This window comes from Lepidochelys olivacea (genome assembly GCF_965140295.1).
Source record: "Lepidochelys olivacea isolate rLepOli2 genome assembly, chromosome: 1".
Classification (NCBI taxonomy): Eukaryota; Metazoa; Chordata; order Testudines; family Cheloniidae; genus Lepidochelys; species Lepidochelys olivacea.
This window is the reverse complement of record NC_140411.1, coordinates 280,001,932-280,017,699: the sequence shown is the minus strand read 5'-3', so window position 1 is coordinate 280,017,699 and position 15,768 is coordinate 280,001,932. Positions and strand designations below refer to the sequence as shown.

The 15,768-nt window shown below is 40.4% G+C and overlaps 1 protein-coding gene across 4 annotated transcripts in view; it reads right to left on the bottom strand.

Annotated features, from left to right (window-relative positions):
• PPFIA2 (PTPRF interacting protein alpha 2) overlaps window positions 1-15,768 on the bottom strand; it is a 611,661-nt gene that overhangs the window by 214,291 nt on the left and 381,602 nt on the right. For 3 of the 4 annotated variants that reach the window (XM_084639583.1, XM_084639582.1, XM_084639584.1), the window contains one exon: window positions 10,359-10,433. The exons of the other annotated variant lie outside the window; for it this stretch is intronic. In XM_084639583.1, the coding sequence (XP_084495709.1) occupies window positions 10,359-10,433 (75 nt within the window). The remainder of the gene's footprint in view (window positions 1-10,358; window positions 10,434-15,768) is intronic. 4 annotated transcript variants of the gene reach the window in all.

Below are 15,768 nucleotides of genomic sequence, written 5' to 3'. Positions count from 1 at the left end.
ATACAGATTTTATTGGGGAGTTTTCCCTGGCATAAGAGGCAGTGTGGGGGAAAACAGAGATGTGTTTGAGTGAGAAGCTGACTGATTGATGGTACATCTGGGAACAGTGACAGAGATAAGATTGGGGTCGATGTCACACTAATTTACTAGGGGTGAAGGCTAAGTTGCAAAGAGCCATAAAAATTAAACAAGAACCTTGTGCCTGATGAGGAGGTAGCCAGTGGAGGGATTCAAATGGGAGGGGAAGGGGGAGAGGACATGGTCAGAGCAACAAGGGAGGCAGATGATCTTTGTATATATAGTGATACCGTAAATCCTTGAGGGGGAGAAGCCATATATGATTGTCAAGCAATCGATAATTTGGCACGTACATGTTTCCTAAAATACGCACATGGATCAGAGAACAAAAGAAAGATATAATCTATCTATTACATTGAAATACTGGCATGTGGATTGTTCAAACCATCAAATAGTGAGCCCTAGGAAATGTTTGAACACACTTTTGTAAGAAAAAATAATGGGTCAGGTTTATGCTCTTTTTTGATCAAAGTGCCTGTTTCAGTGGTAATCCTTGTGTTAACAGAGAAAGAGGGTAGGAAAACTTGGCATTTTTTAACCTGCAGTTATCATGAATACAGAGACAAAAGCAAGGCATTAAAAATGTTTCTACTCATGGGGGATCAAGGTTTCATCAAGACAAATGTTTCAGCCAAACAGAATAGAGGTAGATTGAAGAGATTTGCAAAATAGACGTCAAACATCTAAAACTCAGCAGGGAGCCATTTTAATATATCTTTTATAACAGTTGCTTCCTGGTTGCACAGCAGGGAATGGTAAAAAAAAAAATAGTAGAACTAGCAAACAGCAATTTTTTATAGCTTTTTGCTCTTTGTTTCCTTTCTTCATGTGTGTCTTAAGATTCTTGTATTTCCTTTTGTTAAAAAGGTGCAATTAACAGTGCCATGGGAAACAAAAATTCTACTGATAATACCTTAAGAGCAACTTATGTCTGCTCATTGGTACATACAGAGCCATGATAGCAGAAAATCTAGAGTTTTAATAGGAGATCTCATGCTGTTTTGTAAACAGCAGCAGTGAAGCTAAGTAAATATCTTCTGCTCTTCAAAAATAAATCAGTGCCAGGATGATTCAAACTCCTTACAAATCTTTTAAACAATAAAATCTATTAGAAAATATAGGTTCAAAAGTAGGTAGAATGGAGTGGAAATATCAGAGAGATGACCCCAAGAAATAAGAAAAATGTTGGCATTGGACAAACAGGGATATTCATAGAGGATTTAAGGCACAACTTAGTTCACAGAAACTGATTGCTTCTCTTAAGGACCAAAACAGTAGCTAGAAATGTCTTGGAGCAGGCTGATCAATTTAAAAATTGTATCTTGGAATATTTATTTGTTTAATGATATTTTTATTTGTCTGCCTGTGTGGAATCTGATTACATAACAAAATAAGCACAAGATGCTGACATGCCTACAACAGAAAACACAAATGCTACCAGAAGAGGTAAGAATGACTATTAATCTCATTGCATTCATAATGAAATGTAAACCCCATCTCTTCAGCTAAGGTTTCCCCAAAAGCAAGTTACACACACACACACACACACACACAAGCATGCCACACATCCATTCTCTCTTATCCTAACCCCCACCCCAAGCAATTTCTCCTGCAGACTAGGCAGAAAGCAGGATTGCTATTGTTATTCCTATTTTTAAATACTTAGGAGGCTGTTCAGCTCTGATGAGAAAGTGATGTAGATTTCAATGTTACCAGAGAACTGATGGCACTGTAGCCTTAAAGCTTTCAAAATATGTCACAAGTGGCCATGGTCTGAAGTGTAGGGGTGACAGAGTAGAACCTTGCTGGACTCCAAGTGAGAGCAGACCAGCAGGGTAGCTGAGCAGCTACACAATACCACTCTGAACTGTTCAGAAAAGAAAGAGTGGAGTCGCTGAATAACCCGTTTACTTCTGCCAGATGCCACAATCTTGTCAGCAATATTTTGCGGTCAGCCACAGAAACAGGCTCAATGTATTCTGGGAAGTCAACAGAAGAGATAAGATGTCTCAATGAAATTTTGTACCATGGTTCTGCACACTGAAAGAATGTTCAGAAACCTGTATTTGCCACCACTGAGAAAGGCATATGGCCTTTTTTCCCTCTCATAATGTTTCTCTGAGAAATGTTAATTGCTTATGGTAGAAAGTTATGGAAATCATGGTGAAAGACGATAGATCTCTTTACAGGTGTAATGGTGGTGCTAGTAGTAGACATCGTAATGGACAAAAGTGCTTTGTAATGGACACAGAACACAACCTTAACTGTGGAGGAGCTCTCTCCGGAATTAGAATTGTATAACCCATGATTTTAGAATTTTTAAAATAATGGATAAATATAACACATAATGGAGACTATATGAGACAGTAACTTCTTTTTTCATCATCCAGAGAAAAGACAATGGGGTGAGTAATATTTATATGTAAAGGATATTACGGTTTTTACACCAAAATGTTCCTTATAGAGTTAATACATTTTAAGGCTGGAAGGGACCGTTATGATCATCTAGCCTGGCCTTCTGCATGACACAAGCCACTGAATTTCCCCTAGAGATTCCAGTTTATTCTCTTTGTTTCAGGTTTTGGGTTTGAAATAAGTATCACATATAACACATGTTCAACTAATAAACATTTTTCTTAGCAAAACTGTTTATCCAAATAATATTCTTACCCAAAACAATCGTTTTGCATGATGGGGTGTATTTTCCATGGTGCGTTAATGCACAAGCCCCATGGTATCAAGAGAGTAATGCGACTAACTGCGTTTATACGCCAAGCTGCTGTGAACCTTTCAAACACGTAGCTTTGAATATACGTATGTAGAACTATGTGTAAACACAACACTCTATAGATGGATAAGGTTATCCTTTTAAAAATACATACTACATTAAATATTTACAGGTAATAATACTGGCATAGACTATGCTGTGCTGCATTATCCTTAATAAGTGGGGCCAAAATTTTCCATAATTGCGGAATGCCCCCATATGATTTCTCCATTTCTTGGCCCACCTTGTACAGAAGAAACAAAGAATTTCATTTGTGGTTTTGGCCCTTTGTGACTGCATAGGTGAGCTAACACCAAGTGACTGCATTTTCTGGAGTTCATGGAATAGGCTAAAAAGAATCAAACCCCAAATCAACCTTTTACTGTGATCTCTAAAATTAAGTGCTAAAATTACTGATGACTGATTCCATGGGTGCTATAATAATGATTAACTATAAGATAAATAAGGGATGCATCATAAGCTCATCACTAACCACTCTGGGTTAAGAGAAAACTTTTCTTTAGGAAGTGTTGACAAAATGGTTTCTTGCACATTCCTTTGAAGCATCTGGTATTGGCCACCTACAGCATGTCAGAATAGATGGACCTCAGGTTTGATCCATTATAGCAATTTTTATCTTCCTCTCTCTATATAAACTCCTAATGGTGAAGGCTAATCCCACCTGTAAGAAAGAGGAGTTCAGTAATGTATTTTTGTAACTTTTACTGTGTGTTTTAATTTAAAGTGAATTCCAGCAAATATTAGACATTTACTGATGTCCATTTAGCAAAGGCCAAAGAGGAGGACAGAGGTCACACAAGCATGCGGTTGTATGAAGTAAATGCCTATGGTCCAGCCTTCTTGCAACTTCACTGAGAGCTCTGGAAGTGGGAGATGAATAACCCTGCTTCTTAATTTTATCTTGGAAAGGATGAGTAGAATTCAGCAGAGGAGGATGGAGTGCCTGGAAAAGACACAGGAAATGTAAGGCTCCAATTTTGGAGACAATCACAAGTGTCCATTAAAAATTACCTCGAACAGGAACAGTACTGATAGGGACTTTAAAGATACCCAGGTCAAAGCAGACTCTCAGTTAATGGAGATAATGCATTAGTGTTTGGCATTTGGAACAAATGCTGAGATAAAGGGTTTGGAGGTGCAGTGACTGATGAACCTATGCTCTCTCTGGTGATGCACTTGTATCAATGTTCTACAGAGGTCACAGGGGTCTCATTAGTGTTCCCCAAGAAGAATGATCTTTCCTCTGAGATAAAACATTCTATGAAATCTGAATGATCTCTATGTGGTTTTCTACTCATTTGATCCAGGAAAATGTAAGAGCTTGTTTTTGAACTAAAATAAAAGGGTCTTGGAGGGCCCCATATGATGTTGCCAATATGTGGGCGTTTACAGATGTGGAACGCTTATGGCGTAACACAGCTAGGAAGGGGCGGGGGGAATTTGTGTTCCACATCTTGCAAGTAAGCAACAAATTCCACAACCAGGGTTGATTCCAGTATACTGAGCCAGTGAATTACCAGGCTTGGTGGTAAGGACAAGAGTAGGGGAAAGGGTTTAGAGGTAGTTTCTAGATGAAATAGTGCTTGTTGAGACTTCAGATAGTTCTGGGATGAAGTGAACTCTAATTTGATGGAAGTGACAAGAATTGTCCTTTCCATGGAGCAGTGGTGCAAGAAGGGGATGTGAGAAGCATGTTACAACCACATGAAGCTGCATCATGTTTCCAGGCACTCTGAATTTGCATCCTTCAGAGGCTGCTGGAGTCTCTTAAATATGCCCCAAGTCTGATCTGGCTCCCGGAGATTTTCTAACGTGGACAGCAAGCACCTAGGGCCAAGTGTTCACCGCCTGCCTTTTTCTCTGAGATAAATAGAGCTTAATTAAGCATCTGTTTCAGTTTGCTGGAGATGTCCATAATTTAATCAAGCTCTTAATGAAGTCTGAATTTCATAATATTAGTAACAGAACATCAAAAGGTGGGGGTTATGAGGGCAGGCTGCCCTGCCAGCAGTCTCAATAATACAGCTCAGAATGCTACAGAACAGAGAGACAGGCAGGCAATTTTATATTCCAGCTCTTATCAAAAAAGAAAAAAAGAAAAAAGGGCAAGTCCCACTCAGATTAGTGGGCAAGGAACTGGTTGTCAGGAACTAGTGGCTGTCAGGAACTGGCTGGTATTTGAACAAGTTTCTATCCTATCTGACAAATGTTCCCAGGCAGAGATTAGTAGACTACCAAACTTCAGTGTTGGATGCACCACCTATTGTGAGCTGGAGGACTAGCAGCAGAAATCAATTGCTAATTACAATCATCTCCCACACAGTTCTTTAATCACATCTGGGGCCTTTGGAATAGGTAGAAGTGTGGCTCCTGGAAATGCAACACCACTGACACACTTGAGTGGTGTGGTGTGTAAATGAATACCTATGTGAGTATGCACAGTACTTTTAACTATTATGACCAAACCCCCTCGCCAACTATTGCAAAAAGCTAGCATATATGTAACAGCTACAGAAAAAAATATGAAAAGTCAACACTTGCCAAATGTGAGCACATATATCTCCTATTATAAACATTAAAGAAAAATGTAGTAACCCAGATACAACTGTATGATAATTGTAGGAAAATGCTAGCATTTTAATGGTGGCTATTGTATGTAATTGTTGGATTACATACAATAGCTGAACTCAAATTTAAAAACCTACTGCAGTAATATTCTTCATGGGGAAATTAACGGAAATTAAGAATGCTGCCCCTCAGCGACTTTCACCACCATTTTGTTTCTAGTTGTCAAAAACAAGGCAGTTCCCCAAAGTGTTGTTAGGCCTTGATTTTGTAAGGTGGTGAGTGCACCCACTGATTTGTAAGGGAGTTGAAGGCATTCAGAACATATTGGAGCTGCTCAACCCCTTGTAGGATTGAGTCTTTAAAACTTAATTTTTATTGTTTGTAAACAACGCTTCAATAGAAAGTGACTATGAAACTTAAGCATCATAGGTGCGAATATGGACGATATAAAATGCAAGTCATAAAGAATATGAAAGGTGGACTGCTCAGTGAACACGACAGCTAATGTAACCTAGTTTGGGAAATTCTTCACTAGGCATATTATATTTAATATGGTGGGTCGTGTGATAATTTAAGGTACGTTATATCTTTCTTGATTTAAAAAATAACACAAAACAAACAAAAAAACCTACTTTGATTTTTCTTTTTAAACCTTCAAAAATTTCTTCATTTTATAAAACCTGCATCATTTCTATAGTACATTCATTTGAGGATTCATTTGAGGCAAAGAAATCATATATTTGCTCTTTTTAGGAACTCCTAACTCTGAGGAAACAGAATAGTAATGTACCATTTGAGGATATACGTGGTTTTGAAAAGTACAGCTGAGCACTTTTCCTCGGACATCTAAGAATTAAAATACTGTCTTTACCATCAGAATATGTAAAGTCAAACCCAGTTAGGGAAATATCACAAGTAGCGATCTAATTAGATAGTGTCCAGGCAGTAGACCAAGAAAAACACAGGCTCAGTAGGAAGTGATGTTTCTGATTTAGTAGGGGAGATTCTTCTCCATAGGTCACTATTCCAGCATTCTGGTGACATAAAGGAGGCTTAAGGCCACTTGTGCGCCCACAGCTCTTTCTGGAAAAGTAGTGTGGATGTCGACAACTGCGTTTTAGGGGACATTAGAACCCCAAAAATTAGGGTTTCCATTAACAAATATACGAAACACTGATTTTGAAACAGAATTTTGTTTATCTCACTTTATTAAATGGACAAATTTAGTTGTGGTACAAAACTATTCATTAAGGTGTTATTCAACGGCTATTATTTTATTTTTTAGCTTTATCTCCCCCCAGTAAAAGAAGTTGCCCCTGAGAGGTGAAAACTTGGATCAAATTCCAATTTGGGTAATTATATTTTGCCTATCTCAACTCTCCCTGTAGTTTCATCTTTACAGGTTTTTGTTTGCTGCCAGCTTTAAATTATTGCATAAGTTTCTGGTTTATAACCAAAGCTGAAACCAAACAGGTTTTGCCTGTGTTCACAATGTTACCTACATTTCTCACATCTGTCATTACGTTTATTAATGCTGGTTATTTAGGAATTAGGCTACAAGGCCCATTTAGGAGTACAGGCTCTTATTTATCTTTTCCCAGTGTAAGTCTGTAGGTGTTTATTGTTTGGAGTATCTGTCTCATTAAGTGCCTAACCTCTCTGAATTTCTTATGTGATTCCTTGTAGTTCTGTAGGTTTGGGCACTTTTGTCAGGTCAGCCATGACCTAGGCACATATCAACGTATTCCTGTGGTTTACTAAACCTGGATCTTCTGTGTGTCTTTCCCCTAGTGATACAACATTTTAATCAGGGTATCAACCTATTGCCATCATTTAGGTATCTATATTAGTCCTGACTATGGAGTGTGTTGCTACAATGAAAACAACATGGATATGGAGAAAAATAATACGAATTATCAAGGGAGGAACATTGCCCGTTAGTAGTGAGTGTTTTAGAAGAACAGACACAGAGTGACAGCAATATAGAAATTACTGAAAGCCCTGAACCCAATTGCCTTGGAAACTTGCCCCATTTCTTTTCACATACACTACATCCAATTTATGTCTTTCAGATGAACACTGGCTGGGTACATTCACTGGAGATCGTGGTGTTAAATCAGCCCCTATATAATGATGATGTCTAATCCATTTTTGGGCTTAATTAAATAACTGTGAACATTAGCTGAACTCCTGTTCAAAATGCACTGATTTTTTGAATGTAATTCATCAATTCCCTTCTGTATATCTCCTTGCCAAGTTCTTTTTAATACATTTTCAGTTTTGAGCTACAGCAGGCAGAAACTGAAATACCAGTATTCATGTTGTGTGAATGATCTTGACAGGCTTTGTTGATTAATGTCCTTCTAAATGTTTTCAGCATTATTAACACAGTAAGTTTGTATAACATTTCTAAGGATGGCAGGCAAGAAAGCCTTTCCAATATAGAATAGAATATCAGGGTTGGAAGGGACCTCAGGAGGTCATCTAGTCCAACCCCCTGCTAAAAGCAGGACCAATCCCCAACTAAATCATCCCAGCCAGGGCTTTGTCAAGCCTGACCTTAAAAATATCTAAGGAAGGAGATTCCACCACCTCCCTAGGTAACGCATTCCAGTGTTTCACCACCCTCCTAGTGAAAAAGTTTTTTCCTAATATCCAACCTAAACCTCCCCCACTGCAACTTGAGACCATTACTCCTTGTTCTGTCATGAGCTACCACTGAGAACAGTCTAGATCCATCCTCTTTGGAACCCCCTTTCAGGTTCCAAAGCAGCTATCAAATCCCCCCTCATTCTCCTCTTCCGCAGACTAGACAATCCGAGTTCCCTCAGCCTCTCCTCATAAGTCATGTGTTCCAGTCCCCTAATCATTTTTGTTACCCTCCGCTTGACTCTTTCCAATTTTTCCACATCCTTCTTGTAGTGTGGGGCTCAAAACTGGACACAGTACTCCAGATATCCTCACTTTCAATTCATTTTAATCTGTATATTTATTATCCCAGCATTCTTTTTCCTTCCCCATCCCCATCTGATGCCTATTACTGCTCAGACTGATCTTGCTTTAGAAGAGAGGTTTCTAAGAACTGCCCAGATGAAATTTCACTACTGGATGGTCAGTTGCCTATATTCTAGCCCTGAAACTGATTTTGTCCAGAGATGTAAGAGCCACCTTCTTGGTACAGTAGAGTGTTTATTGGCCAAGGTATAAATAAGTATCAGAAGCAACTGATTCTATATTTTGTCCTTTACAGTGGATCACAATTATCCAGCTGGCTGGGACTATGACTGAAGATCATTCTCAGTAGCAAACCCAAGCGTGTCTGTAATTTACCTCTTGTGGAAAGATAATTAAGTACAAACCTGGCCACTGTTAGAAAGAGCTGCAAGATGTACTTAGAATCATAGAAGATTAGAGTTGGAAGAGACCTCAGGAGGTCATCTAGTCCAACCCCCTGCTCAAAGCAGGACCAATCCCAACTAAATCATCCCAGCCAGGGCTTTGTCAAGCCGGGCCTTAAACACCTCTAACAATGGAGATTCCACTACCTCCCTAGGTAATCCATTCCAGTGCTTCACCATTCAACTAGTGAAACAGTTTTTCCTAATATCCAATCAAGACCTCCCTCACTGCAACTTGAGATGGTTGCTCCTTCTTCTGTCATCTGCCACCTCTGAGAACAGCCTGGCTCCATCCTCTTTGGAACCCCCCTTGTTTGCCTATGCCTTCTACATTGATTCAGTTCTGGTGTGCTAGCTGAAAAATAAAGCCACAAGCATCCAGGGAGCTCTATGTTTGGTCTCTCTCACCAAACTCTTGAATGTTTAAATGTAAACTTGAATGTGTAAATGTAAACACCTTGTAAGGTGCCCAGATGCTAGTGTGATGAAGTCAGAGATATGATGATAATGGGTGACACCAAAATTGTTCAAATAATTCATATAAGCAGGATTCAGTGAGAAAGAATGGAGTCAAAACATAGGAAACAGAGCTGCAACTTGTTAGAAAGGTTTGGATACTTGCTGTCCAAATAGCTAAAATTCTATTGTATTTAATATACTTATTACTGATTTGTAGATTGTAAAGCAAGAACAATTACAAGTACATATGTTATTTTGCATATTTACCAGGCTCGGAAGGCAAACCAAGAACTACAGTGCTTTTTCTTAGGCTTCCAAGCTATCATTTCAATAGAATTCCCTTGTGTCTGACTGGCAAACACAGAGTATAACTAATCTCCCCAAAACAACTAGATACTGAGATGATTAACTACAAGCCTGGTCCTAAGACAGTAGATGTCAACAGAAAGACTTCTATTAAACTTTATGGATTTGGATGAGGACCTATACATATCAATATTAATTATTAACTAAGGATTGTACAAGATCTGAGCCAAGCCTGCAATCCTCATTCTTGAGTAATAAGCACAGGATTAGAAAAACCCCTATATGTTAATGCGTACACAGAGAAAATATCCTATTATGATAGGTTATGTAGCGGCTTTAAGTTTTCTCTCTGTAAGCCATTCCCAGGGTATATTTAAATTATAATATTGTACTTACTGTTGAGTTTGCAGGTCCCTAGTTATATAGCAATATCTGATATGAACTCCAATTTAGCAACTGTGTTGTTGTATTGCTTACAATTTCTGACACATATCTATTGCCTCATGGCTTTTCCATATCTAGTAAAGGAAAGAAAAGTTTTGCACCTGTCACTAGCCCTTGTTTTTTTAGTCTGCTCACGATGACAGATCTGAATAAAGCAGAAATCAGAAGATTTTATTAATATGACAACCGCTTACAATAGGCCTATACAGAATGTAATTTATTGTTTTGTGACAGTTTCAATAATAGTGGTGGGAAACACAAGGGACAGAATGTTAGAAAAATTGCACCTCAAACGAGGAGAAAGTGTTTTATGTTACCTCCTGGTTAGCAGCAGCTAGTTCTTCTTCCAGTGCAGAGACTCTTTCTAAAGAAACCCTCAGTCGTTCCCTTACCTAGAAGAAAAACCAAAATATGTGCAGTAACGTGATTTCTATCAGTCTTTCAGGTTTATATAATCTGCCATAAACACTACAGTACAATCTGCAGGTCTGTTTGCAGGTATGTGTATTGTGTCCTGAACACTCATGAAAGAGACATTAACTAAGAAGGCCTTTTAAACCTGACTCTGAGAAGAGTGAAGCCACATATGTGAGCATTAGGTTATAATCTTTAAAGCCTAACGTTGCTACTATAGAATTTCCTTTTAATCTATGAAATGTACAGTAAATGCAACCTTCTACAAGTACACAAGACACTAAATATAAGAATTTATTGGAACAGTTCCAGAGGAAAGGTATGGAAAAGAACTCCTGAAAACACATTCAAGTCCATTGTGTGAAGAATAACTGCTAATACTAATTTAATTTACCAAATTCATTGAAAAAGTTATGTGCAGCACTATTTGTAACTGACCAAGTTAATCTTTGTTAGTAAAGTCATTCACTTTATTTTATCTTTGCAAAAAGTTATTAAGAATATACAAGATATATTTCCTATACACAAAAATCTAATGCTGTGTTTGTAATAAATGAGAGTTTATTATATATGAGAGAAGACATTATTATCTATTTTTGGGCTTCCCTTAATACTGTCTATATTACACATAAAAGGTCATAGTGTAAACAAGAAAGTGATGTATCTTATTCTATAAAACTGAAGGCATATAAACTTCTACTTGTTTGAACACTTATTTCATATCCAAAGGTAATGATGAAAGAAATGCTAATCAATTAAGAACTTTGGGGAAAATAATTGTCTTTTGACTCCTGCTGTCCTTACTGATGAAAGTGGAATTTTGCAAATGCTTATAATACATACCTAACACAACAGCATTCACAAGAACTAATAACAAATAGCTAACACTTCAAACTGTACATATTAGTACACTATTGAAGTTACTTATGTCCAACACTATGCTGCAACGTGTACACTTATTTTGTCTTATTCTTCTTTAAATCAAATTTTGAAATTAACTTAGTCAAGACAGCAAATACACTTGCAGAAAATAATAGCATCATGGAAAGTTATTCAAGTTATATTAATTGACAGGTAAAGAAAACCTTCTGGAAGAAAGAAAGCAATTTATTCTGGCTTAGATTAAATAAAAGATCATGTAAACCTAGTGTATATCTTAAACCAGTTGTTGCTTGCACAACACTATTTGTTTTAGTTAATTTGAATAAAATATATATTAGCATACTGTTTTAGTAAAAAGCAAGAACAAGTTTAATTGCAGTAAGAACATGCTATGTATCGTCATATAATTTATTCAAATGACCTAAAATATCTACAGTAGTAACTTCTAAATATTATTCATATTTAGGTGTACATTTTCATAAGACTTCATAGGACTGCCACTCACAGAAACACAAAATTAAAACACATACAAGCACATTCACTCTACAGGTGTAAACACCTGTTTGTATGCTTTAACAAAATTCTAACAGTTGCATGTGGATTTTGAATAGTGTTAGAATTTGAATGTACAAAACCCACTTGGGCCACATACACAGCTGGAATCTGAAAATTTACCTCTTAAATTCTGTACAGTGCAATACTATAGGACCCAATCCTGACCCTTGTTTATATGGAACTGTGAGGCATAATAAAGCCCAGAAAGCCACATATGTTGCTGCACACTGGGCTGACTAATCCTGGGGATAGTAGGCCCTGGGCTCAATGGATGAATGTGAGGAACCACATGGTTTGTGAGAGCACAGCCACCCAGTGAGAGCAGGCAGGGAATTAGCATGAATAAGCTACATGCCACGCTATGAGCCACTCTGTTCACATGCCAGTTTCTCACCCTAAACCATATGGCAGTAGCAAAGGTAGGGCTGTCAGTTGGAGGGAGAGTAATTAAACTGAAAAGGGTTTCATTTCCTTCCTTCCATAAATCAATCAATCAATCAATAGATAATCCCCAAAGAGTATAGGGTCGGTCCACTGTCTTTCTGACCCACTCCAGAATCTTAAGCCTCCTGGCTCTAGTTTGTTCTCCCAACCTAAGCAACCATTACATTGACTGAGGACAGTTCTGTTTCAACAGAAAAGCCTATTCATTCTTTCTATACCTGCTTGCTAAACTGCCCAGGGATAATCCCACTCTCCACCCCCAATTCCGATGTTATAATCATTCCCCTACGTGGAACTGCCAATACATGTCAGCCAGTTAGGCTGACAGTAGTCTGTGACTCCAACAGTGAGAGGAGGGAGAACCTTGGGCAGCCATGAAAACATTGCACAGATGTCTTGAATTGAGAGAAACTTCCCTTTCAAAATGCAAACTAGTCTCTGATGCAGTTATGATGCTCAGAGCTCCTGAATGTTGTGTGTCATAGAAGCTGCAGTCCCCAGATCTGGCTCTAGACCAACAAGATAAAAGTTTAACCTACTAATCTTGGTTATTTCCTGACTCAGTTTGTATTCCTTCCTTAGTCAACCTTCCACTGATTTCAATGGAAAATTGAGGAAGGACAGTGTTGTGCTGATGTGCTCTGACGATAAATAGCACACTGGTATATTCTATATAGAAACTCAACAGTAAGCTTCTATCATAAACAATATTTAGCCCATTTAGTGATGTTTCCCTGAAACCTATAAATTATGCAGAACAAACATTAAAGTCTAACTATGTGTAATGGGACTGTTGCCCCCTTACTAACATTCAGTGGGGGTGTTTTAGTTGCTAGTTCCCAATACTAAAAAGGGGGAAGGGTCGATGAGGAATCAGGACCCTGAGACTGACAGTCCCCAGGAACAATGGGGAGAAGCCAATGCTCCAAGTCAGCCTCAGTGACAGGGTGGGCAGGCTAATCAGGGAGTCAGGAGGCCAGGGTGGTCCCGTCCTCCGTGTGAGCTGGATTTGCCTGGGTCAGACAGAGTGGGGCCGAGCTAAGGAGAAAGCAGGGGCCCAAGCTGAGCTGGGGAGCAGAGCTGTGCTAGATCCAGAGAGAGCAGACCCTGTCCTGGGAGCAGAGCTGCAGCCTCAAAGCCAGAGGCACAGCCCACAGAGAGCAGACTTGCCCTGGGAGGAGAGCTGCAGCAACCAGAGCCAGAGGGGTCAGAAAAGCAGCCCAGGAAGCAGGTCAGTGCTGGGAGCAGAGTCACAGAAGCAGCCTGCAGAGCAGACCTGTCCTGGGAGCAGAGCTGTAGCAACCAGGGGCCCAAGAAGCAGCCCAGGGAGCTGGAGGCAGAGCAGCAGCAGCAGTGCAGAGACTGAGTGGTGGAGCTGGGGCTGGAGCAGTCCGGAGCTGGGTGCGGTGAGCAGCTGGGGAGAGCGAGAGGGACCCTGGGCAGCGGGCCCAGCACAGGAAGACGCCTCAGCCATGAGGCTCTGCAGGCCAGGCTTGGATTGTAACCCCAACAGGGCGGGGGCGACACTGAGAAGAAGGGTCCTACCACTTAGCGCCTGAGAGCGTGTGGCCACCACCAGAGCAAGTGTCCAACCCACAGCATCCCTACAGCACAGCCAGGGCCTGAGAAGAAGGCCTGGGACTTACAGGGAACAAACTGTGAACTGCCCGGACATTCCAGAGACACTGTTTGTGATGTTCCCTGCCACAGAGCGGGGTGATGTGTTTCCTTTAACCTTTCCCATTTTCCCTTATTCTTTTTAAAATTCATTGTTGATTAAATAACTTGCATTTGCTTTAACTTGTATGTAATGGTCAGTGGGTCAGAGAAGTGCCCAGTGCAGAGAGAGTACCCCAGAGTGGGGACACCCTAGCTCCTGTCCTAGGTGACCACAGCAGGGTTGGGGGTCGAGCTCCCCAGGAATCCTGGGTCCAGCCTTGTTGGGGTTATGAGGACTCTGCCAGACAGGAGAGTGGAAGGAGAGTCCTCAAGGGCCGGGAGGCCACTGGGTAAAGGAAGTGGGAGCGAGGACTCAGATCCTTTTGCTAGCCCACTTCACCAGGGTAGTGCAGAAGCCAAGAAAGTTCCCCACAATAGCGGGACTATTCCCCCGCTTACATATGGGACAATGGCCAGAGCCACCTAAAAAGTTTACAACAAACTTCTTATAATAAATCCTATGTTGGCATCCCCCCAAATTTATTTGAAAAACAAAGAAAAAATAAAAAACAACAACAAAAGCACACCCTAATCTAGTTTCTGAATGGTCTAGAAAGATTGGCATTCTAAGTGTCATCTTGTTAGGAGACAAATGAGTGGACAAAGACTCAGGATATTCTTACCTCGTCTATTTTTAAATGGTTTTTAATTTTTACATCTGGTAAATGTGCATAATACGGATAACTGGCACTATCATAATGCTTTCTCATCTCTAGACCTCAAAGGGCTTCACATTATATCAGTCCCGTTTATATATGGTGCAGCCAAGCACAGAAATGTCAAGCAATATTCTGGAGAAGAACCACAGGGTTTTGTGAAATATCAGAAATGTGCCTCTGCTGTCCAGTCTATAAACTGTAACAATACTTGCCCACTTTCTAGGGCACTGGTGTGAGGCTTCACTAAATAAGGTTTGTGAAGTACAGAGAATTAAGACTAGTCCTTGTAATGTGTGGTGGCCAATCAGAACATAGCAGAGGATACACCTCTAGGCGACACTTCTCCTATGCAATGCCACAAATGGTGCAGAAAAGGTATTCCGTTTCCTTTCTTCCTGACTGCACAACCATAGAGCCAGATGACCAGCCACACCACTGGCTTTGAAGTGCCACAAAAAGAACCAGGCTCATCATTGATCTTTCAGTGTCACATGGTTAATCTCTTGCTGGCATTCTGTGGTGGAGAGGTGCCCCACACCCATGCCAGATTGGGCTACAACAGGCCAGAGCAGCTGTGCAAGGCGGCAGCCAATCAGGGAGGGCCTGTTAGAGAGCCAGTCAGGGCCAGTATTACAGCCAGCCAATCAGGGCTAGGCTAGGCCCTATATAAAGGCTGCCCAGGAAGAGAGTAGGTAGACTCTTCCAGGCCTTTGGTGGGTGAAGGTCTGCTCCTCTGTGTGAGGAGACTAACGCGTGGCGCAGGGGAGCAGAAGGGAACTGCCCGGTATCTGCTGGGCTGCAGGCCCTGAGAAAAAGGGCCTAGCTGGTACAAAGGGGAAATAGCCCAGGGAGAAAGATGGATGAAGGGAAAGAAGGATGGCAGGCAGGGAGGCTGCTGCCAAAAGGTCCCTGGGTTGGGATGCAGAGTAGAGGGTGGGCTTACCCCCCTGCATTGTACTTCCCCTGGCCATTGGGAGTGGCCATCACAGACTGCACCAGGCCCCTGCCAAAAGGGGGTTAGACTTTGGGGTGTGGTTGAGCATTGTGGCTGGGG